Source organism: Myiozetetes cayanensis, unplaced genomic scaffold, assembly GCF_022539395.1.
Source record: "Myiozetetes cayanensis isolate MyiCay16 unplaced genomic scaffold, myiCay2020 scf14, whole genome shotgun sequence".
NCBI lineage: Eukaryota > Metazoa > Chordata > Aves > Passeriformes > Tyrannidae > Myiozetetes > Myiozetetes cayanensis.
In genome coordinates, this window is record NW_026087048.1 from 1,155,793 (window position 1) to 1,181,207 (window position 25,415).

A 25,415-nucleotide genomic window follows, 5' to 3' on the forward strand; every position below is an offset into this window, starting at 1 on the left:
TAACACAGCAGCTCCTGGGGCAAACAGCGGTGGGAAGGATGGGTATCAGCTGCTGACTCGATCTGAGAGGAAATCACTAAATGGCTTTGGTCATAGAGTGGCTTTCTGAAACCAGAGGTTTCCCTACCCCTGTTGCACAGAGATTAAATAAAGCCTGATTTGAATGCTGAGAAAACTGCAAGAACTCCGGTGCACTGGCTTTTGAAGTTGGTGGTAAACACCTCAAAAAAAAAAAAAAAAAAAAGAAGAAAAGAAAAAACCAGAGAGGAAATTGCTTTGCTTTGAGGGTGTGCCTGGTTTGATGAACAAGTGACACTGCTCCAATTCACAACTGAGAGTTGGTTACCTTTAAACAAGAACCTGCCAGACAGCACAAAGGTCTCACAACGGTCCTAATTTTCCCAACAAAGTCATCCTCCTCTTTGTCAAGGCTTCCTATTTAATTTATTGCTCGTATTTTTAACATAACTCCGTTCTATTTCAACTCACGAATTTTCCCATTAATGGCAGTAAGGGTAAGACAGGAATCTTCCCAAAGTCCCCACTGCAATCCCTTCCAACCGTAACTCCTGTTTAGGTGAGATCTATTCTGATCAAGTGACCTGTGAATCCAAGCCCAGGTAATACAGTAATTTAAGGCAAGGTGACTGCAGTGGGGTTAAAGACCAAATCCAGGTTCTACTGTAATGCCTTCTGATAGCAAGAGATAAAGTAGCAATTGATATGTACCCTGAATTCAAAGGTATTCAGGCTGGAGGATGTCATTTTGTTACTTACTGATTCTATCTCCTAAAACATATTTAGGAAAAAAGTTATTTCAATATTGTGATGCTTATTTCAGTGTGCACTGATCAGCACATCTGTACATGCCAAATCCCGCATGTTTTAACTATTTCTTTCATAGTGCACAGACATTATTTCAAAGTAAATAACTCTGGCTTTACAGAAAAACGGTGTCATTTTGTCTTAGGAAGTTGCTGTATTTGTTGTCCTGTTTTCAACGGGAACACAGCTATTAAACTACAAAAGGGCACTGAGCTGCTGCCCTGCACTCAGCTAACAGCAGGCACACGTTTTCTGAGCCTCTCAGTTCAAGGAAGGGTTTTGCACGAGGAGCTGTGTGTGGGCAGGGTTCAGGTGAGCAGTGACCACCTTCCCAGCCCTCCTGCACATTACAGCTGCAGATGGCATGTAAGAACTCAAATCTAAGTTTCTGTCACTACATTTTGATCCATATAACCCCCCCAAATCCCCTGTACTGCTTCCTCATATCTGGCAAGCTTTCTGCAGAGGTGTCTGTGCCCTTCCCCTGCTTGCCCCCCATTCCCCCAACTAAGCAAGGAGCACAAACCAGCATTTTGTCAATGCTCAAAGTTATTGGACTCCTATGCAAAAAGGAAAAAGCAAGTTGAATTTTAAAAGGTCGGTATCCCAAATTCCATCAGGATTCTATTTCATCTTGGGTTAATCTGTTCCTCTTCCTACTTTTCAACTTAGCTCTTCACACTGACCCACACCACCCTTTGACACTTTGTGCCCTTTACAGGTGAGCATTAATTACTGAACTCACGTTAGGAGACTCAGGAGGCAGAGAAACCTGACCAGCCAAGCTGTGTTTCAAATAAGAGCTTGACAAATATCATCCTCCTCTGGTCACAACGCTAAGAACGAGCTGCTCGTTAGGAGCTGGAGGGACTGCCTGCTCTGCCAGAAGGAGCTGCCTCTCATGTGCTGCATCCAGCTGTGCTCCCAGCTGGGCTCCACATTCACAGAACTCTGGGCTCATGTGCTCAGGGAAAGGCTGCAAAACTTCCAATATTTTACAGCCCTAATAAGGTTAACCATCAACATACATTAAAAAACCCCTTTCAGGTTCAATAGCTGTGTCAGGATGGCAAGTGCACAAGCCTGGCAATGCACTGTCAAATAAATGAGTCTATTAGGAATGATGGAATCAGTCCCTGGTTTCAAAATTCAGATAATAAAATGTGCTTTTTTTGGTTCAGACACCAACCTTGGAGAAGTCCCTATGGCTGAGCTTGCTCCAGAATCATCAGAATTCAGCCTTGCTACAATAAAATGCAGTGCTGTGTTATAATAAACAGTGTCGTGAGGTGAAGTGAATGTGAGCAGAAAGCTCCACGGACAGATTCTTCTCCTTGTGTGGGAAAAGGTGGCAGTGATACATCCACAGGAACAAAGCACCTACTGCAGGTAAACACTCAGACTTTTGATCTTGGAACAAATGGGCCACCGGGCCTAAAGATGATGTTTTAACCTTAATTTTAACCCTGATTTCATCCCCACACTTGGCTGTATTTGGCAGCAATCCATTCACAAAGACTCCCCTTTCTGTAAAGTCTGAGGTGACTTCAAGGAACTGTGCACATCAAACCGAGTGAGCCTTGCACAAGCCTTGTTTGGCAGTGTAATTGTTTCTTGGGAAGCTATTGCAAAGGATGGAGTCAGAAGTGTTTCTCTGTATGTGTAGCTGGAGCTGGTTACACTTAAGACTATTCAGAGCCAAAATATTCAACCCATCTATTAAAGAAGAAAGTCATGAGCAGTAGCACTTCCTATTTGCTTCCACATTGTTTGTACTGAAAAATATGCAGATTGCAAGAGCAGATTTGGAGAATTCCCATCTCTCAGTGTTCTGCTGCCCAAGACACTAAAAAAAACCAACAAACAACTTCACAAAAATAATTAACTCCATGGCTGAAAAGAGGAACTTCCACGGCTCTCAGAGTCACAGTAAAGTCTCAGAGTGTGGAAGCATCCCATTTTTGGAAGCTTAGGCTGAGCCCAGAACACAGTTCATTTCTGTAACCAATGACCACACTAAAACTGTGGAGAGCTGTCCTTACCAAGGTGCAAACATTACCTTCACTTAACAGCTGAGAGAGTACTAAAGACAGGAGGCTTTAAAAACAACAGCAGCAGAGGGATTATGTCATCAGGGCTGATGAAAGCACGTGTCAGCCACCAGGACTCCTGAAAGCAGCTGCAGGAGGATTCGGAGCAGCGGGTGCCTTTTGTGCTCACGAGCACGGCACGAGGCACAAGGAGTGTTCATGACATCACTGACTGCATTTCTTACATCAGATGAACAGCCCTAGGGATTAATGAATAGGAAAAAAGAAGGGTACAAAAGGTGTAAGAGGAACTCCCATGGAAGGCTAAGGTGTAACAGACCACCACAGGCATTCACAATGTGTGTGCTGCCTGCATCCACCAACAGTTTACATTTATTTCTGAGTCCTGTCCACAGTCTCCATATCCATCCACCACACTGACAGTTTAGATCCCTCATGTCAGAAAACCCCTACTGCTCTTCCTAACTCTTCATCACTCCTTAAAACATGGGCCTCCAAATCATTTTTTAAACACTAAAGAGAATGCCTCTGCCCATCTCCTGTTCTTCCACAGGACAGACCAGAGAAAGCAATGAAGTGTGAAAAGAACTGGAATTTATTGATTTCCAATTCAGAAGTATCTGAACCATAAGCCAACATAAACACACTCACACATATACATTTTCACACTGAATGATTAACATTTTGCAAATGCTTATCAGTCTTCACTTGCCAACATGAATTTTCAACCAGTCTGCAGATTTCCCCTTTCTCTAGTTTGCGTGCTACTTCACAACAAAGGCACAGAAAACCCTGTCCTGGGGTATTTACCACAAAAACTCACAGTAAAGTCAGTCCATAATCAATGGTTGCAGCCAAAAATCCCACGTAGATAGATGCTGCTCCACACACTCAGAACAGAACCAGAGAGCTGATGTCATCTTCAAGCACAGCTAGCAGGCAGAGTTCCCCTGGGACTCCCAGGGCAGGGCATTTAACTGCCCTGGAGGACAAGAACTGCTCCTTCCAGCTGTGCCAGAGGGCAGATGCCAAGCCTCGGGTAGCTCAGGGCAGATGGGAGGCACCAGCTTTGTGCCACCTCCGCCCAGCTACCCTGGGGGGACACCAAACATCAACACAGAGCTTCCCTGATGCTTCACCCACGGCTGCTTCCACAGGGGCAAGGGGCTGGGCTCCCTCCCAAACATCAGGGCTTTTACAGAGGAGATGTTTCACTGCTGTGAACTGCCCACAGATTCACCCACAGCCACGGCCTGGAAGTCACACCTTCCCAGGCAGCACTGCCAGTCTGTGCACCCTTCTCTCCAACCAGCCAGGAATGCTTTCTGAATTTATAAATATTCCCTCCCCTCCTCATTATCCCACAGTGCCTTCCTCCCTGCCCCTGTCCTCCACAGCTGGCCACACAACAAGCAGGTAACGTTCCTGCTCTCTCAGAAAACAAACAAGTCACTGACACTGTGCTTTGTGTGGCAACCACACCAAACTTCCCACAGGGACGGCTTCAAAGAGGAACTAAAGGTACGATATCGAGCTGCTGCTGAAGAGCCTTCCTTTGGCTCACAGGGAAAAAGAAAAGAAAGAAAAGTGTAGCAGGAGTTCAGTAAAAGTTTTGAACGAGAGAAAAGCCCTAGATAGCTGTCTTCAGATTCTTCACCAGGGCAAACAGTGCTTCAAGGACAAGTAGGAAAGTAGCAGCTATTTGAGGCAACTTCATTATAAAATCATTTTTAATAAGCAATCTGAACAAAGAGAGGGAGTGCTCTTGCAGAGAAGCCCCCAAGGGATCTTAAGGCTGCCCAGTAAAGTTATTAGGAGGTTACACACAGGGGACCAAACAGCTATTTTATTGGCCTCAGGGGACAGGGTTTAGTTTTCACCTGTTCTCTTTAGGCCTTGCTACTAACAGCAGATCCCGTTAACCATCAGCTTCCTGAAGGCTCCAGCTTTGGGAGGGAAGAGTATCATTTACTTACTTCAGCAGACATAGGAAACACGAGGGAAAGTCAACAGCACAATGCATAATAGGTAAGTAATTATAAATCAGATCAGAAAAAAAATCAGAGTGGTTTTCCCTTTAACACAATTAAGCAAAACACCTAGGAAATGTTGAGAAATCTTTAGCAGTGACTACAAATATAATATGGGAGGAAAGTAAAATCAGAGAAAAAGAGAACCTAGGCCTTGGGCTCCGTTGAGCTGCAAACCTTGATATGGCTGTAGAACTTTGGTGAACACGAGGTCTGGGGTATCTGTACACCTGAGCACTGGAGAGCTGTTCTGCTGCCCCAAAACTGCCTCCTCATCTCTAACGAGGGATGTCCCCTCCTTGGCAACTGCTCAGAGGCAAAAACTTGCCCTTAGCCCAGAGTTCCTGTGCCCTTCCTGAAGAACCTGAGCCAGGACACATCTCTGGACAAACACAACCAAAAATACAGCCAGGAGGGTGTAGGGACAAGTCCCACTTTGGAAGGTGAGACAGGACCTGTCCTCTACCATCTGACAGTCAGGAGCACATCTTCTCTGAAGTGAAGGCTGACCTAACAAACAGCCATGTGAGCCCAAGAGGATAATGCTGCAAACAGACAGAAGGCACCAATTGTAACTTCAAAAGCCTGTTTAACCTTAAACTTTACCTAAGGAAAGAGCTGCATTTTGGGTGGGTAGCATTTATTCCCTCAGTGCTGCTTGGCAGAGCATCAGGCTCCTTGTTCAGAAGTGGCAGGTTCTGTGATGTTTAGGCTGGGACAAAGACAGAATGTGGACAAGCAGCCAATGGAGGAGAATTAGCTGCAGCAGGAAGGATAAAAATCTCTGGGGTTTTACTCAGATGGCTGCACTGTGGAAGAGCTGCTCTTCTTCAGCACTGCACGTGCACAGACACTGAACTGCTGCTGGACTCAGGAGGGGCCTGGGCAGCTCTCCCCAGCACAGCAGCTCCACTCCACTCCGGCTCCACTCCATCTGGCACAGACTGATGCTGAGAAGGGGCTAAAACACACCCCAAAACTCCAGACAACAAACCCAGGAACAACTAAGTAGTGGAGACAGATCACCACCCATTTCAAAACCTGCCAAACTGAAACAGCTGTTAGGTGAAGTCTGAAAGGGATTCATGTTTGAAACTCATCATGTATCAGACTTTCTGGCATCGATATTAAAAAATATTTTTTCTCCACTTCTCCACTCATTTTCTCCACTCCATTTCTTCCTCCCTAATTAAATCAAAAGGTCATCAGAAACAAGTGGCAGTTTACAGTCAGTCAACACCCTCTCATGCCAACATTGTAAATTTGGAATAAGACAACTTCATCCATGTTTCTAAACATCAATGCAGGCATTGCATATACACTGCATAAAGAGTTTGCAAGAATGCTTTTTGAAATTTCTTTGCACAAATCCTACTCTGTGTAACAGTTTGGCTTAGCCAAATATACAGGTACAAGGTGATAGGCAAAGTCTGTACTGTCTTGATACACAAACTCTCTTTCCCAGTCATTTGTAGTTGTTAACAACTCAGATTTTCATTGTAATTTTTGCATTTTGGTGTTTATATAATTTTGTTTTCCTGAATCACTCCAAAACTCTGAATTTTATTTCCTACTTCTTCTATTCAATAATAATAATAATAATAATAATAAAAAAAATCTATGCAACAAGGGAAAAACATGCTTATTGTGCATGATGCTGAAGTGCCAAAGATGCACAATTTACATTAATTCCTGCTCTGTGAGAATTTGTCATAACAGGAGTGAATTCTAAAAGACCCTCAACCAAAACTGAATGAAACCTCATCCATATTTGCCTGCAAACGTAGCTTGCATTTTCATCATGCCAATAACAGCATATTGCCCCTTCTATTTTAATCCCTTCTTAATGGGCAAGCTTATCTTCCCATTATTGAGGCAACTCTGCTGTTCATGCTCCAGCAGTTGCATGACAACTGATTAACAAAGCAGGGAATTACTCCTTGAGAGCTCTCTCAGAACAGTAGAGTTCTCTACACCACACACACTGGCCCCTGATTCCTGCCTGCTCAGGAGGTGTGTGGGGAGCTCCTCACTCAACACAGCCACTGAAAACATCTTCTCACCATGGGCCTGAAACAACTGCAGCTCAGACACAGCCCAGCAACACCCCCAGCCTGGGGTGGTGGGTGAGGAGTTATTTCCTACGCTCCTCAGGGGTGGGATTGCTGTTTGACCCTCCCTGCAGAGGAATCAGCTCTGGGACTGCAGATGGGCTCCTGCAGCGGGTCAGTCCCTGGCACTGCACACAGAACAGGGTGTTTGCAGGTGATGTTCTGCTGGAATGGCACAACCCCCTGCACAGCCAGCGGCCTCCAACAGGACAGGCCCAGGGCTGGGCTGGCACAGCCCCCAAACCGCTCCCCAGCTCCAGAGAGGGGGGCTGCTCCAGGCCAGGGCTGTGCAGGGAGCCTGGCCTGCAGATAACACAGCACTCCAGCCCCCAGGCCCAGCAGCACCAGCTCAAATCTCCCCAAAAACACAAGGAAGGGTCAGACTCCACCCCCAGAGTCCTGCCTGCAGCTCCCACTAAGCTCAGTGGAAACCATACAGGCCTTCAGCCAAGGAGGATCTGACCCCGTGGGACACTTCAGGCAGCAAACCCAGCTAAGCAGAGCAGAACCATCACGATCTAAAAGTCTGAGACATTCCTAGTTTGCTTCGATACTCATACAAATCAAATTTCTCGTTTCAAGGGCTTAAATCAATTTTGTAACTCTGTGCAGTGAGAATTCATAATCTCAAGTCAGATTTTTCATTACATGAATATTATAAAACCAGGAATGAAATAAGAATAAAAGCCATGTAGGGTACTTTACAGCACCACTTTAACCCTGGAAGCTGCAATGAACATACTTCAAATGCATGATCCCCTTAAAATGCATATATATTTGTAAATTTTGTGCAGCCTACCACCTGTTTGGTTAGAGGGCTTTCATGAATTAATAGCCTCAGGTTTGCCTACTCCTGCTGCAGATCCTGGGCAAGTACAGCTCGTGCACTACCAGATTCCCAAACCTCCACAGCATCCAGAGCACCTCAGTGTATCTCCAGCTACAAACAGCAATATTTTCAGGGAATTGTGCTTTTAACTCGCTGCAGGGTAGATGAGAGTTGGTCCCCAGTAATGATGCCTTTGAAGAAGATTTGGAATAAATCTGTAAGTAAATGCCCACATCCACAGACATTTCCAAGGTTGCCACTTACGAGGACTGTTTGTTTATAAGGTTGAGAGCAAAACAATAACCTCCTTGTTTTCATCCAGTTCCTGCAGCACAAGCACAGAATGAGTTACCTTACAGACTAATGCATAGCAATTAGTTCAATAATGTATTTTAGCTTGACCTGTACTGCATATATATCAGACATAAAAACACAACCCTTCTCATCTGTGTTTTCTGGATGTGTTCATTATCAGCTGTAAGGTATGCACAGCAGAGTCAGGAATTCTGCCTTTCCTCACAGCTTTCTTTTCAGCCCTCTGACATAACACACGTGCAAGTATCACACACACACACACACACACACACTGTACATCCAACAGCATTTCAGCTGAGGACTGAAACCACTCTGAGCACAAAACCCACCAGCATTTTTCAAATAGAGCCTTCTCAGACCAGCCCAACTCCTGGTCTGAGCACCACAGCATAGCCCAACAAACTCCATCCCTAAGAGAAGGCCAAATCAAAAGGTGTTACTTACATGTGTGAGTCTTCTTCGTTACAGAAATACCTGTAGGGAAGAAACGACACCAGCGTTAGCAGAGCCACCACTGACTGAATTCTTTTGACATGTACTTCATCACCCATCTATTTTATCAGACACACAGCAGCCACTCTGAGAGAGGAACGAAAATGGCTGTGATTTGGACATTAGAGGTGGAAGGGTCCCCCTCTTTGAGTGCAGACTTTAATGGTGTGTGTTCTCCCTACGCCTCCCCTATAAACGCACCAACACCATCGCTTCAGCAGATACCCATCTGCACCACCTGTGCTGCTGCCCCACAGCTGCAGCTGATGCACCAGGCAGATACCACCAATACCCTGTGGAAGCCCCCCTTTCACTTCCCACACTCCCAGGAACCGGTGCCCATGAAAGCACCCGGACAGAACGGACTGGAGCGGCGTTATTAAGTTCGAACAGTTCTTTGATGGCAAAGCTGTAGCTTGTGCTCATTAGAACCAAATGAAACAGCTCTCTCAACGTGACTACTGCTTGCCATAATTCCAAGGCAGATGCAAATATCTCCAAGCTGTTAAATACATAATTTCTGCAGTAATAAAGATGTTTTTATGCTAGACAGGCATGTGGCAGCAGTCACCAGCGATGGGCCAGCGCCAGTGGAACTGGAGAGGCACTTTAAAGGAAGCAGCAGAGTGAACAGAATGAGGCAAAATTCGTAATACCAAACAGAGATAAAATTAACTCTGTTAAATGTCATTGGAATTCATGCTTGAATACAAACAATATTGTCTCCACTGTGGTAGATAACTGGTGACGTACTCAGACCCCTCAGTGTTTAAGCTTCACTCTCCTTGGGGGGAATTTTGTGAGAAGAGAAAGAGGTTACTGGAAGCAGCACAAGTATTTGAAACATTTCATTTGTGATTAAGGCCTGTAATGAAATTTTAGAGTTGGAATTGTTTGGCTTACTGCTCATGAAAGACAGAGAGACCTGGATCTCCTCTGCTACCCCCTCCAGTTCTTTCAACCACTTCTTCCAAAACAAATTACTACAGAAAAAAAACGGGCTTTTATTTCAGGCCTCTTGGTTGTGGAACATCTCGGGGAGGCAGTAAGTTCTAACAACCAATAAAAATGTAGATACCTCATTGGCAAATTTAGAGCTAACTTCCAAAGCCACCAGTTTTCAAACTGTTAATGTTTGTGATAGACCCAGAAACCCCTAATGCCAACCCCAAACATGGAGCCAGCAAGTCTGACATAAATGCCACGAGGATTTTTTTTAAACATTGCACTTGTGTGGCTGTTGGCCTTTTGGTTTGGAACTACCAGGCTCTACAAGAGTGAGCACTGGAACCTTTCTTTTCCAGGGAAAAGAAAAGCTGGGAGGCTCCAGGCTTTGGGAAGAGAAGTTCTGAGAGTTCCTCTGGGCAATTTTGTAAATGTGAGACACTGGTAAGCAAGTTACAAAAATCAGCATACTAGAACTCGATTATGTATATGAATTAATTTAAATTGAAAGGTCCTGGCCAAACGTGCACATGCCTCATGCAAGGGATTAAAATTACAGTCACAAAGTGCAGAGCCAAGGTAAGCACTAAGAACAAAAGAAAAACAAGCATAACAGAAATAAAACCTTTCAGTTATACAAGCAGCTACTACAGGGGGCAAATTCATCCTTTAAATTGATAATCTGTAAGAGCAAGCTTTCCTGGCTTTTCATTGCAGGCCAGTCAGTCCTGGCTGGCTCAGAGCAGGGCACAGGACAGGACAGGACAGGACAGGACAGGGGGTGTCACCAGGAGCTGAGCACTGTTACACAGCAAGAGCCCAGGCAAGGAGAGGCCACAGAGACCTGAAATCCCAGCATCAAAACACACCAACAGCACCTGTGCACCTCTGGCAGGAGTGCAGAAACCTCCCTGTAGGTTTTCCTGAAGGTCTGCCTCAGCCTCTGGATTTGAAATGGAGGCTGCTGCTGGAATACTGGCTCTGCCTCCAAGGAGGAGCATTTGTGCTGCTCTTGGACTCCTCCAGTGACCACTGAACAGCACGCCCAGCTCTGACAGCCCCTCATCCCCACACTGCCCTAACACCCCCTGGCACACACACTGCCCCACCCCTGCCTACCTGGCCAAGTCCTACAGTTTTAAGGAGGTTTTATGGAATGGAAATGCAGAGAGAAAGGTCTTAAATCTGAACACCATTTTGCAAAACTTCCTGTCCCCAGTGCTCGTGAGTGGCTCCAGCAGTGCTCCTTCGGCGCTGTGGGAGCCATATGTGTGCGCTTCTCGCCGCAAATAATGCTCTCTGGAAAATCACTTTGAACAGAAAGTGCTTATGCTGTCACTTCTGATTACTCACAGCCCCTTCACAATGGGATTTGCCACAGCACCAAACAGACTTAGCTGTATTCGCTGACTGAGGGCCTGCTTCCCCTGCCACATGAAACACTGATGGAAATATTACTGCTTATATTTTTCTGCCTGATTTTTTTCTCCCCGGTGCCAGACGTGTGGCAGGTTTTTCCAATCAGATGTTTCCACAATAATTACTGATCGCTATCTCCTAAAGGCCTTTGAGCTGGTTTATGCAGATATTTTTAGATAACCTTTCAAAACAGCAGCTTAGAGGTGGGTATTTCTGCATCTTTCTTCATCATTCCACCGGTGGTTGCACTGAAAGCAGAGCATTTTGCTTTGAGCTGTGGTTTTAAAGTAACTAAACTGCAATCCGGTGCAACAAGGATAAATGTTGCCAGTGGGTTCAACAGGATTAGGTTTAAATTAATCAGGAACCTTCACTGATGTTAAAGCGAGTTATGAATTTTTTAAGAAGCCTTCCCTTTCACACAGGTGACTCTTAGTGAGTAGAGAAACTGAGCAAAAAATGCACCAGCATATTACTTGAATTAGATACATCATAAGGAGTGCTTTAAATGTAAATATTGAGGATGCAACACTGCCATCAGCTTTAGTTTTTAAGGCAGGAAGCCAATGGCTCTGCTATTCAGAACATTCGAGGTAGATAATAATATCCTAGAAATGGGTGTATTGTGGAAAAAAAGAGTCAGTCTGAAAACCACTTAATGTAAAAAAAAGGGGAGTTACAAGATCTCTGGCTCTCTCTGAGCCAGGGCTACATCCCACTCGTGTATACATTGGGATGCCTTTCCTGTGAGCTGTATCCAGAAAGTTTTATGCAGACAACTCATCAGTTCTTCTGAAACCAAGAGGATCTCCTGTGAAACTCATTCTGCAAGTCCAACATACCCCAGTAATTCTCTTCACAACTGGGACTGCTCTGGTCTGTAAATATTTCTGGGACTGGACCATCAGTTTAAGTAGATTTGAGTAGACACTATTTAATGAAACCTAAACCCAAAACACACCACTGAAAGACAAAGGTTTATTTTTAATAAGTAGAGCCCAAAGAACCTACTGATTCCTTTCAAAACGTTACTTCATATAAAATCCCATTTTTTAATGGGTTTCATCTCCAAATGGGATGGGCTGGAGAAATATGTGACCACTCGCCACTATTAGCACTGTCCTGCCCAGCCAGCTTTCCCTTCTCCTTTCACAACAAACACAAAATAAAAAGCATAAAGAGAGGAAGAAAACAACACTGTAACTTCAGTGTTGCTAATACAGAAAGACTTCCTGACTTAACCAGCCAGACTTCAAAGTAAAGCAAAGGAAATGTCATGAAAATACCACAATCTATCAGTGCCATGGTTATCAGCGAGTGAAAGTTTCAGTATTACACTTATCACAGAATGTATCACTTGCGCAGCGCCGTTTGACATTCCTGATCAGCGCCAAATCTCAAACAAATTAACATCTCACACACTTCTCATCCTCGCCATTGCCGTGCAACGCTCTCGGCAGCCACAATCGATTTCTTCAGAATGAAAGGACCTGATCCACCCATTCCCCTTCCCCCCCTCCCACCACCAGTCAGTAATTTGCCATGATGGGTGGTATTTACAAAAATAGCCTGCTGGATGCAATGAACTTTGAAAAGAGTATCCACCAACAGAGACAGGATATTCTTTCGCAAGCAGTTAGCCTGACTGACCTTCACTAGCCCACTTCAAATGGAGATAACAATGTCTTCAAGTACAAAAAGAGACTCAGATATTTTATACATCATAAGCTCTTTCTCACAGTTGCCCATCCAAATAAAGCAGCATAATGAAACACTGCTTACTCTGTGAACCCAGATCCCTGCTGCTGTTGTACAGTTGTCAACTTCCCACATTTCAAGGGGAAAACACACTTTGATGTGCAGCAAGATAAGTAAAAAGTCCCCTGTCTGGCAGAATACATTACTCTGCAAAATATCAAAGGAGGATATTCCTGAGTGCAATTTTCTTAAAGCTCCAAGAAAACTCCTCCTCAGAAGTTTGGGAGGACAAACACACGGCATCCCTGGCAGAGCTCAGAACTGATCTCTGGGACCTCTGAGAAGCACCAGTGCTTCCCTTTGCTGTGCTTTCTGTGCCCAGATCAGGTGATTAGCAGTGCCCTGACAGCTGTAAATTTTGTAGATGCCCTATGTATACGATGCTTTGCTGATGTGGGTGTGTGTATCAATATATGTATTTTTTTTCCCCACTTTTCTCTCCCCTCCCCTCAAGCCAGCATTATGTCTCCAGCCTGTTTTGGAACATGCACATTTTAGGATGGATTGAAAATCTTGAGGAAAAAAAAAAGAGGAGGAGTTAAAATTTTAAACTCCTGCCTGACATATTGTGTAAAATCAGAAAGAAAACATATTACAAGCTTGGATCCCACTGTGTTTCATCCTGTCACTCCACTCCCACACAGAGGTAGCAATTGTGGTGGGATATCACATGCGACGCTCGGGCACTTGCAGAGAAACCACCAAGGCAGAATAACAGACTGGAGAGGATTCAGAAAGGAGCTCATCCTTCCAGAAAGCTCAGTAATGGTTTCTGTTAAAGCCTGTGCAGATCTCTGGTTGGAGGAGCTCTGGGGTCTCGGTGGGCCATTGTTTAGGGTGAGCAAGGGGAACTAACACAGCCCCCAGAGCTGCCAACACAACTGAGGGCAATTTAATCAAACAAAAGGGTGCTGCCAACGCAGCGTCCTTGCCGAGGACACCAGAGCTGCTCGTGATGACCAGCACACACCACTGAAAGCACTCCAAGTAATTCCGGTATTTTACTGTTTCCAAAACTGTTAAGGGACATTAATGCTCACAGTTCACCCCAGAAGGAAATGAAATTCCGTGCCAGGGCAGCACGGCCCAAGGACAGCATCCACCAGGCATGTCAGAACAAGGAAGTTTTCCAGAATTATGACCCCCCCCCAAAAAAAAAAACCCAACCCTCAGCTTCAAATATGACAATGTAATTTTTTCATGTCAGATTCCGGTTTTTCCCAGGCCCATTCACAGCTTTTCTCAAAAAGGAAAGGTCTCACTGTGTGGAACAAGGTGTTTCCAGCAGGCAGGCCCAGATCAATCATGTCCTCGAGTCCACAGGTACACAACAAAGTCACAGGAATCAAGACTGACCTCAGTGTTTCAGTACTGAAAAAACCCCAGCCTTGCTCTCCTACTATTCATAGTTGTTTCTTGTGCCTAAATTCTATGAAAGAAATGTTCAGGGTTGTATTTTTGAGGTGTTTTTCAGTATTACTTCCCAAATCATATGGTTATGTCAGAAGCAGCCACAGAAGACTTTCCACAGCACAGTTTATTTTTTTACTTTATGTTCAAATAGATTTGAAATAAACAGATTAAAAAGCCTAAGGATTTAAAAAAAAAAAACCTGTTTCAACCTTATTTTAGTGAGATAGTTGACTTTTTTAGCCCTTGCAACTCAGACTGGCCTCCTGACTCTGAGAGTGACTTTCTGCATCATCTAGGCATTTTATGACTTCATTTTTCAGCAGCTGACAGCCTCCCCCCCTTCAAAACCAGGGCAGTACCCGTGAAAACATGAATACAAATGACTGTAATTCTTCCAAAGTTACAGAGTATTCATAAGAGAGAAATCACCACTATCCTGAGCTATTTGTCACCTGCACAACTGACAGTTAAAAGAATTCCCTGCTCCTTCCAGGTTTTTCCCAAATCAAAAATTCTTAACAGACCCCAAATTGATATCAAACCAAAACTGCTCCAAAAGAAACAATAATTTAAGAAAGAAACCCAAGACTCAAGTGTGCCTGTTTAAGGCTGAGATAATGATATTATGGCTCTCATAGATGTACTTACTGTCAGCCCACACCTAAAATCCCAACTTCTCACTTCTGATTAATACTGAACAAAGCACTCCCCACAACACCATTCTGGACAGATGAGCACACACAACTCCTTGTTCCAAACCTTGCAATAAATGATCAGTTCTGAGCTCTATGGAAACCCCAAGCTAACAGTCATTTGATGCCAGATGGAAGAGTTGTGGATCTCACACACACAGACAGTTCCTCAGTGCTGGCACCCCATGTGACAGCTGGCACAGAGTGCTGACATTTTTGGGGGTTTTTGTCTGATGAGAGATCAAATATTGGACAAATATGAGGAAATTATAAACATACCTCTTATTTGTAAAGATGTAAATTGGAAAGATGGTGAATTTTAACCATTTTTGTACAGCCTCACTGACAGTCCCTCCCATTCTTTTGCCCTTGCAAATAAACGGTGCCTTAGATTAGGAGAAATTAAACAAAGAATCTTCATTAAACAGCCACAATGTTCTTACATGACAGATGTTGCCAGAGCACAGGGTAAACATCCATCCCACATTTGTACTGCATTCCACACACCGAAAGTCAGAGATAGTTCAGAGCTGTGTTAAGACTGTGTTTCCAGCAGGAGTGTTTGCAGGAAAACCACAGATTAGCTTTGTTTTAATGATTATTTGTTACACAACTGACCGAGCAAATGGCAAAGCAGAGATTTGCAGGCAGCCTTGCAGAGCAGTGCAGTCACACTGACACAACCCAGCAGAGCCCACAAAGCTGCAGCCCCTAAACAGACTGCAAGGTGCAAGGAAAGCCAACACTTCTTAAAAACTATCAGGGACTTTTTCTTAGTGTTGTGTTTTCAGTTTAACTGTGAGCCTTCCTGCGTTTTTCCAGGGGCTATCAGTGCCAGCAGAGCAGACACCACCACTGCAGGCACTGCACTTCTTCCTCCCGGTGGCATCCACAGAGCAATCCCCTTTAGCCACAGGCTCCTTCCTGCCAGCACACTCAGAGCCACAATTCCTTTAACTTGCACTGGGAATGTGTGCAGTTTCCTGAGAGGAATCAACCACAGAGCCATTGGGGTTGGAAAAGACCTCCAGTTCACTGCCCTGACACTGCCAGCTCCACCACTGAACCAGGCTGTCAGTCCTCACAGCTGGACCTCACCACCACTTGATTCACTGACGACCATTCACTCTACCTCAGTGTGATCCCTGACAAGGAAAACGTCCCAGCAGATGGGAACCTTTAAACAAGCAGCACCGTTTTAGCAAACTCCCTGCTTGTTGGCATCGGGAGGAGTCAACGAGCAGCAAGTTTGGCACGTGCACACACACACCCCCGTGTGCTGGAGAGCCCCCAGTCCACACCACTGGACAGGCAGGGGGAGGGACCACCACTGAGGTGTAAAATTACATTTCACTGGGCTGCTCTCCCAGCCACCTCATCCCCAAGATACTTCTCAAGTCATTTCAAAGCAAGGTTTCACTTAAACATTGTGCCCTCTGTTCTTCTCCAAGCCTTTGCCCTGGTCAAAATTACTGCCAGCCTAACACTGCAGAGCTCGAGCCCGGCCTCCAAGAGCTCATGGCAGTTCCATAAAATCCAGAAAAACACTGCCAAGCTACCAATAAAAACTAAGGGTGGGAGCTGCCTTCCTGTGCGTTACCTCAGGCCAACCACACCTGGAGATCTAACTGTCCTGAGAGCAAAACTGAAATTCTGAGAGGCCCAGGACTGAGATACCGGCTGAGATAGCAACCACAGGGCTGAGCAGCCCTGAGTGCACCGACTCTCACCTAGAGAAATCCCTGCCAGATGGCAGATAACAAAGATAAAAGAAGCCTCAGTGCCCCAGTTCTGGGCCTTCAGGTACCCAGAACTGATGGGAACATCTTCACATGGGCTGCCAGAGCTCCTTCAGGTACGCAAACAAAACCAGAATGAACCAAAATAAAGGGTCAAACGGGGAGCTGGAGTCCCTGTTACTCACAACTGGTGCAAGAAGAATTCATTACTCAAGGACACTGCAACGTTAAGCACATTGCACTATGGTCTCAAGTTATCTGATGGATGCTCTTACATCAGGGAAGGCAATGTAATCAGTTCCTATTTACAGCATACATAAGAGAAAAGGTAGATTATTTTACCTATTATTCTAGCCTATATTATCTTCCACTAAACCCTGGTGCATTTAATACATCCATTTATCTTCTGTTCCTTCACCGACGCTACAGGTGCCAACCAAGGAAAATCTCTCAGTATTTCCATGACCAAAAAGCCCGTTCATGAGTCACCCATAAGTGGAATATGATCCTAAAGCTCTGGGGGATGTGTACATTCCCAGAACACATTCCTTTAATTCACGAGTTCGTGATCCACTCAGCTTCTGAGAGCACATCCAGAGAGTGTTGGTGCTGCAGTGGGGCTACCATACTGCACCCACAAAATCAATGATTTCAGATCCAGGCCCCCAGCACTGACACAAGAGCAGATATTCACCATTCTCAGAACCCAGCCGTGCTCAGCATTAAAGCCTTCTGAAATACCATTAATATGACACATTTTATGGGATGGGAGTGCATTCTGGAAAGCATTCTCCTGCATTAGCTACACAATTCTCACTCAGCTGCCCTTCCTGCAGCTTATTTTCCAGTCTAATTAAAACCATTAAAAGTCATCACTCCCGGATGTCTGTGCACACCCTGAAAGTACCTTTTGTCCAGTTCTGTCTCTGACAATAACACAGCATTTCTTTGTGTTTCTTCTGGAGAAGTATTGCAATGTCAATGCTTTCCATCACCCAGATTTCCACTTAGTGCTTTAAAATTCATGTAATATTACATCACTTGTAAGGGAGCTGTTTGTCAGTCTGACACCAAGCCCCAAGGACCCTTCATGGGAAAGGAAACAAATTATACAGCATGTTTTGAAGGATACTTTCACAGGAATGCATGGGTTTAAGTGATTGCATCTATATACCTCTTTCTCTAATATTAAAATGAAATTTAAAAATAAATGAAAAAGATAGAAGAGTTTTGGACCTACATCTGCACATTCATCTCTCCGTGGGACATTAACTTTGTGCACTCCTCAGTAAAAGACACAACCATCTACGATTTACCCAGGTATTCAAAGCAGAGCAACTCTCCTGTGTGGGCAAACAAAAATGCTGCCAGATTTTGTCTCTCGAAGCCAGTGGTGATTGCAGGTGGCAGGCAATTCCTAGGAAGTGGAGGTCTTTGTGGAAACACAGCATTAAGGCACCAAGCAGGTTCTTAACCCATGGTAAAACAAATTTTGAGCTTCACAGAGTTTTAACTGTTGGATAAAGTGAGGACATGGACAGATGTTATTATCAGTACTGCAGAGCTGCCAGTGCCAATGAGAAGAGCACTTTGGCACTAAGTTTTTCCTGTAGCACTTTCCAAGGACTTTAAGCAGTCCCTGCTCTTCTTCTTTGGTCCACTTTGTGCTGATGGTCACTTCTAGTGACAAGCAGATGCATCTGTGGACTGTTCCACGTACAGCTCTGATGGCAGTGGGGAGAGGCTGGTCAGGCTGTAAAACTGGGATGAAAAGGGATGCAGCAAAGTCCCCGAGTAACTGGCAGTTGCTGTTTATTTTATGGGAGAGATGGCACTTTGAGTCGCACAATCCCCCTGACACAACCCAGCCCTGGCTCTGCTGAGCTGAGGGAATGGCACGGGGGAAGGACACTACCAAGTGATTTATCAACCCCATTTGCTCTGACATCCAAGTCGCTCTGGGACATCTCCAATCCAAATATAGCCCCAAGAAAGTCCCAGCTAACTTTTGAGAACAAGCAGGAACATCACACAAGGTGATATGCTGCATGCAGGCTACCAGCACCTTCTTTGTGGTTAATTCCTTCTCTAGCTGATAATCAATCTCTGCAACTGCATTTTATCAAGTAACTTCTGTGACTGGCCGTAGGTAGAGCTGTAATGCTTGCAAAGATGAGAGGGATTCAGGCAAAAAACAAACACACGGCCAACCCAGCAAAGACAGTGACGTTCAGGCAAGCCCAGAATACCCCGATTCACCCCACGCCAAAAAGCAGGCGATTCTACCGCGTGTTTTTTGTGTTCTCCTTGGTGTTACTGGGTTGGCTGTTTTGCAGCACCTCACATCATCGAGTTGGTGCTTATTTATATCCTCAGAAACCAAACACTATGTGCAGTTCCCAGATAAAGAAACAGAAACGAAGCAGTTACGTAAGTACGAGCCGTGCATTTCGGATCTGGGCTGCCCGGCTTTGCGGCAGCAATCTCGATTCAAAAACTCCCCAAGCAAAGAATTTTCTCGCTGCATCTCTCACAATCAGTTCGTGACTTCATCAAGATGACTGAGATACGACAAAATAAGCAGTATAACGTGTCTGAGGACCAGAATTTTAATGTGCATCTCATACTGCAACCCACATGTGTTTTAGAAATTCAGTTTGGGCCTCCATTCTAGAAGCAGTTCATGTAATGATGTGCTAAGGTCACATCACCACACGTATGTGTGTTAAGGTCTCATAATGAACACCAAGAAAATAAATGTTTGCTCAAGGTTTTTCAAATCATCCTACAGTATAAAATAGACAGTTCCACACTGACTACAGAGGATTCAGGGTTGCTTTGGGGATTTCTACAGCACTTAAAGTGCCATAAAGTAGTTATTTCTCTGCCATGCAACCCCTTTCACAATCTGCAGGAAGTGCATTAGGCTGGCTCAGTTCCTTGGTTCACCACAGTGAACTTCACCTGCTGAACACCTTGGACAGGTTTGGCCCATCGTGCATCACACCAAGCCAGCTCTGGATCTCAGGATCCTCCTGGAACTGGATCCTTTTAACTTGAATCAGAAGGTCATCAGTATTTTTAACAAGGAGCATCTCTGATCTGTTTTCCTGCCAAGAATTTATAAGGGAATAGTTTTGATCCAGAACAAAAATGATTCCTTATACATTACTTCATCTATCCCAGTTGAATACCTTAGCTGCAAAGTGCCTGTACATTTGCCTTTCAGTATTCTTCTGAGGCTGTCTCCTATCACTGTAACTTTTTCTTTTCTTTTTTTTTTTAAAAATTTTTTTTATTTCAAAATATACTGAGGTCGAGTCTCAGCTTCTCATTGCTTTGCTCTCCTGGGGAAAAGAACTAAGATTCTATTATGTCTCCTCAGCAGCGGCGATGAATGAGGGGAGAGCGGGGAGGGAGGGGGATTGGTGCTGCAAGTTCATGCAAAATTTCAGACTTGAATATAGCACAAGTAGCACTTCAACACTTCAGACTCCTTCAGTGCTGAGATCCCCAGAGAGCTGAGTTTAAATCACTAAACTTATTTCAGGAAAGGGGAGAACACTCAGGAGAAAAGTCTGTCGACTCCAGCAAAATTAATAAACTGGTTGCTCCTGATGTGAACTACATTTCTTGTCAGGAGTTTGACAAATTTCTAATTCCCTCTTAGCTAGCTTGTGAATACTGCACTTGTTGCTCCTTTTTAACAGGTATTTAATACCACAGCACAACAGAAGCGATGAAAATTGCCAAGTTTCACTCACCTTGCACTTTCAGTGCCAGTCAGAAAAAGGACAATTATGACCTTCCCCAATGTCTGTCAAAAAGGGCAGCCTATTCCTTCCCAATTCTAAATGTTCATGTACAGAGAGAGTATCTAATCCCCATCGGGCAATTCTCTTTAAAGAAATCAGAATTATTACATTGAAACAAATCTCAAGTAAAAAGTTCTTCACATTATGCCTTTTTTTCTAAAGACAGAGCCAGTTGTCTCACGTGCTCCAACTCCAAACAAAATTAGTGGCATTTATTTTTCCATCTGACTACACTGATTTAGCACAGTCACACTCTGAGCTTGGGTGAACATTCACTTTGAAAGGTTTTCTTTTCTCGTGGTTATAAGAGACCATCTCTCCCAACAGGGAGGGTAATTCAGGCTCTGTCTGCCTCTCTGTGCCTGGCCAGTCCATATGATAATCTCTTTAAGATGGATCCTGATCCCTGACAGAAGTTTGGATCAACTTTATTCATTCATGCTTCTTAACTCCTAAGAACTATTCTCTAGGGGTCAAAATGATAAAAAGATTTTATTCTGAGAAAACAGAGAAATTTGGTTAAAACAAATGACTTTTCAGTCTATTCTGTACTTCATCTCACCATCCACAACACCTCCCAGAAACTGCAATATCTCTAACCACATTTAGCCAGCAAAATTCTCTCCTTAAACTTTCTGCTCCCTGGAGACAAGGATTCCCTGAGGAACACAGCAAGAGCTTTTACAAATGTTTGGAAGCAATATGGAGCTGTGTACCAGTTTAAAAGAAAAAAAAAAAAAAGGGCTTGAAAATATTCAAATAATCCCACATTATTTATTCTCAGGGCTCCAGGGAAATTAAACAAGGGTGGGAAAAAGGCATAACCTGACTCCTTTACATAGACAGCTCAAATTTACAGCATTAGCAATTGAAGCTCAAGACAAGAAAATTGAGCACTGGTCTGTAAATTCACTCTAATGACATCACTGCCAGGATTATCCTTTTGGGGATGGCTTGTGTAGGGGGTTGGGAGGAGAAGGCAAGGGATTGAGGAAGGGAGATTTGATTATGTTTGAGCTATTTCGATTTGAAGATGCTCTTAACTGACAAAATAGAAAGCGTCTTATCTGAGAAGGGATTTTGCTCAGCTGCTTCAAAAATCCTCCATACATGCTGAAAGTCAGCACATTCCCCCGAGGATCAATTGCCTTGACAAACTCCAGACATGCTCTATACCATCTTAAAAAAAAAAAAAAAAAGTATTTCCATATAAAAACTTTCTCCAGGCAAAAGCACGACACGCGAGGGGCTGTCCTGGGGCAATTAGAAAAGAACTTCTCCTAAGTAAATTTAGTGCTTGCAGAAGTTGCTGCATTGACAACATTCGATACCAAAGGGTTCTCTTTAATCCAACAAGCTGCAGCAGGGCAAAAGCCTCTCCTGCACTGCTCTCCCAGCACATCTGAGGCAGCTCAGCTCTTCGAGCTCTCCATCAACAGAACTTATTTTAGCTCACAGGCTGGCTCAGTGATTTGAAGAAAACCCTCGTCCCAACATTCTGAGTGCTTCAATGACTTCCTCCATCTTCAGCAGTGAAGAACTGAGCTCTGCTGGCAGGGCCAAGGGGCTGCCAAGTGCAGCAGCAAAGCTGGGAGTGCAGCTGGCATTGGGTGAGAAGGGGGTGAGAGAACATCTGCATTTCCTGCACTAAAACACCGACTTTATCCAGGGTATCACCAAACTGCAGTCAACCTCAGCAAAGCTGCTCCTCTTGAAAATTACACAGAAGAATATCTGGGAGCTTTTTGTAAAATACTGTACTTCTTGCATCATGTATCTGTTACTGTGTTTGCACACCACACACCTATGAAACTATCCTAGATAGCAGTGGTACCCACAGGATTATTCTTAAAATGACAAAATATAGGAGGAAAGTAATTCAAGAAAAGAAAAAGCTTTCAGTTTTAAAAGTCTGAAAGGACAGGTGGTCATCCTTACAGGTGGATTTATAGTCCTTTGCAGAATAGAGAAAATCCAGGAACTGAAACTCAAGAGTCATGAAATGAGATCCTCAGCTGGAGATGAGGCAAGGATTGCCAAATCACAGCCAGGAGGATCCCCTGGCAGCTGTTTTCGGGTCATCAGCAGTGGCAGCTGAGCACTGCCAGCCCCCAGGCTGGATGTGATGGCCACAGCATGGAAATCAGTCCTGTTCACCTGCCCCAACCAACCCAGGGCTGCTGCAGCTCTGCCTTGGCACATCATAAAGGGAGTGCACCTTGGTTTGGGTTCCTAATGGGATGTGTCCCAGTGGCTCTTGTGTTCTACAGCCCTAAACATGAGAGCTTGCTACCTTCAAGGGCCTTTTTAAGAGATATTGCTATGGGTATGTCTCACCACGGTGCAGAAAACTGCACAGTCAGTCCAGCATTCTCTTGTGTCCAAATATTTATGCTAAGCCAAGTACCCCAGGAAAATGTGCACCCAGTGTCCCATCAACCCTTAAAGGGCCAAAGTATTTTGGTTTTCTTATTTCTCCAGACTGTGGACATGAAAGAATGAGAAGCCCAGAACAACTACTGGCCGAGACACTTCACATAAGAATAACACATTACCGGGTAACATCAGTGGCACTGCACAAATCCAACCAAGCACAGTGCTGGAATCACCAGGTAAGAAAAGGACACAGGAGAGACAACTAAAAAAAACCCAAAAAGTAATTTGGGCGAATTTTGAAAGTACAAATCCACTAACAACTAATTAAGGACACTGGAGAAATACTGCGAGCAGCTCCTGTGGTATTCCCAAAAGGAATTCAGTGTTTCCATGCTCGCTTTCCACACAGAAAACAGCCCTTTGCTCAGGCAGGTAAATCCATGTGTGAACAGCTGGACAGGTGTTTTCCCACACAGTTTGGCCCAAAGGGAAGGGTTTGGATGTGTCCCTGAGCCAGGCACTCTGTTTCTGTTCCCCACATGGGTCACAGGGATCCTGTAGATGAGGACAAATACAACTGAGTTTGAAAAGTCCCAGAAAACTCATATAAATATACCCTGATAGCTCCTAATTAGTGTCACCATGGCACAGCATTCAGCTGACAGATACCCAGTGACAGTATTGGCCAGCTGGTTGTAATTAGTAATTGCTATCTGTTGCTGGTTTGTTTGTGGGGTTTGTTTTGGTTTTTTTTCATTTCCCCCTCAACCTTTTGGCAAAAATGCTGAAAAAGGATGATACAGCCAAGAGAAATCCAGAAAAAATCCTTCAAAAATCAACAAGATTTCGGTTCAACTTTCCCTAACCTGGCCTGCCAGGCTCAGCACAGGTCACACAAGAACTGGTGACCATTTGGAAGGAGCCTCCTTTGGAGGCAGTGAAAATGAGTGTATTCATCACTAAAAATCACACACGGCCCAGATAAATATTTACTGAGCTGGCAGAACATGCTGGCCAATGTTTTCCACAGAGCAGGGGAAGGGAGTCTCTAATTAATGAGACCAAAGCTGTAGGTTTTCCCAGGCACTTCAGGCCGGCTCTGGGAGCTGAAGGCAGGTGCCAGAGCTCAGACACTGCAGTCTATTAAAGTCCTGGTGCTCCCTTGCTCTCGGCTCGCTGCTTGCAGAGTGTGAAGAGGATTAAGGTGGATGGGATCACTGCCAGCTTCAAATTGTTAAATGACTGCATTACAAAAAAAGCTCCATAACTCACTGTGGTGGAATAGTTTTCCTACAAAATTCTCAGCTTCTGGAAAGATAAACTGGGGGGGAAAGGGTTTCTTTCTCTTTTTTTTTCTTTTTTTCTGTGTGGAAGGTTAAGTGCATTTACTGCACTGACAACAGCAGCATCATAACCACCTGACCCACTGAATACAAATAATAACTGGGGGGAAAAAAAAGCAATAATTAATGACCAAGTCTATGTGCATTCCATCAAGTACAAACAGCTGTCATAAATATCTTAATTCAAAGAGCTGCTGGATAGGGAATTACAGCACTGTAAAAAGCTTCTTCCTTCTGCTGCTTCACAGAACCAGAACATATCATGGCTTTAAATTTTTAAACACAGCTTTCATGTTCTTTGGTCCACAGGAAAAAAAAATATCCCTGAAAAACCAGATTGTTAAGAGATTGATCCAGCAGCCTCCTACCTTCCTTTCTGTCTGGAATGGTTCTGTGCACTGCACAGGGATCATTCTGCTTATCAAGGCTTCTAATAATTTTTAAAATTGTTTAAAGAGTGCCTAACAACCCCATTCAGGGATCACTCTTCCTCTCACACCCACAGTGTCAGCAAATCTCCTTGCTAAATCGTCACACCCTCTGGTAAATTGGGCAGACCTCAAGGTTTGCCCAGCTTGTTGTTCTTGTGGGCAACACAGTGCTCATAAAGAAGGTCTGGAATATTTGAGAGTCACAAAGACAGACACTTCTCATACCCAGAGTGCAGCCAGAGAAAAATCAGAGGAGGAGAGTGACTCTACTGTTATTATCAGGGGAATAAACCAATTTTGTGCCTGCTGAAACCTTCTCAGAAGGGCAGTCCACTGGTGTCTGCTCACCCTGTACAACATTTTCGAGATGAGCAGATCCTGACACTGCTGCCTGCTCTAGCAAGAAAAGTCACTTCATCACCACACCATATTTGAACTCGTGGGGGTTTTTATTGCCTCCTCTTGCCAGTAAAGAATGACTAATAGCTGTAATTTGTAATTTCCCAGCTTTTGTGGTTTCTGTGCTAAGCAGTGTTCCTTATCTTTTCTGAGTTTCAATTTGGGGAAAACTGTCTTGTATACAGTCTTTTTTTTTCCCCATTTTATGCCAAGTTAACACCTTCTGGGTCCCAAATACAGCACAGGTGACAAGTGCACCACCAAACACGGGCACTGAGCCTTCCCTTCGCTTTGACAGGGCTGCCAACAGTCCCAGAACCAGAAGATTCATCTGCCTGTGCTGGCCAAGCCGAGCAGGATGGAATCAAACCATCACCTTCTGGGGCTGAACCACAAGGACAGGCACCACCAACAGCAAACCCTTCTTTTATG

At 44.4% G+C, this 25,415-nt stretch overlaps 1 protein-coding gene across 3 annotated transcripts in view; it reads right to left on the minus strand.

The window, feature by feature from the left end:
• RORA (RAR related orphan receptor A) overlaps positions 1-25,415 on the minus strand; it is a 326,075-nt gene that overhangs the window by 97,975 nt on the left and 202,685 nt on the right. For 2 of the 3 annotated variants that reach the window (XM_050309775.1, XM_050309771.1), the window contains exon 2: positions 8,606-8,635. In XM_050309775.1, coding sequence (XP_050165732.1) covers positions 8,606-8,635 — 30 coding nt within the window. Of the gene's footprint in view, positions 1-8,605; positions 8,638-25,415 lie in introns of all 3 variants that reach the window. The other variant, XM_050309772.1, reaches the window with a different exon arrangement.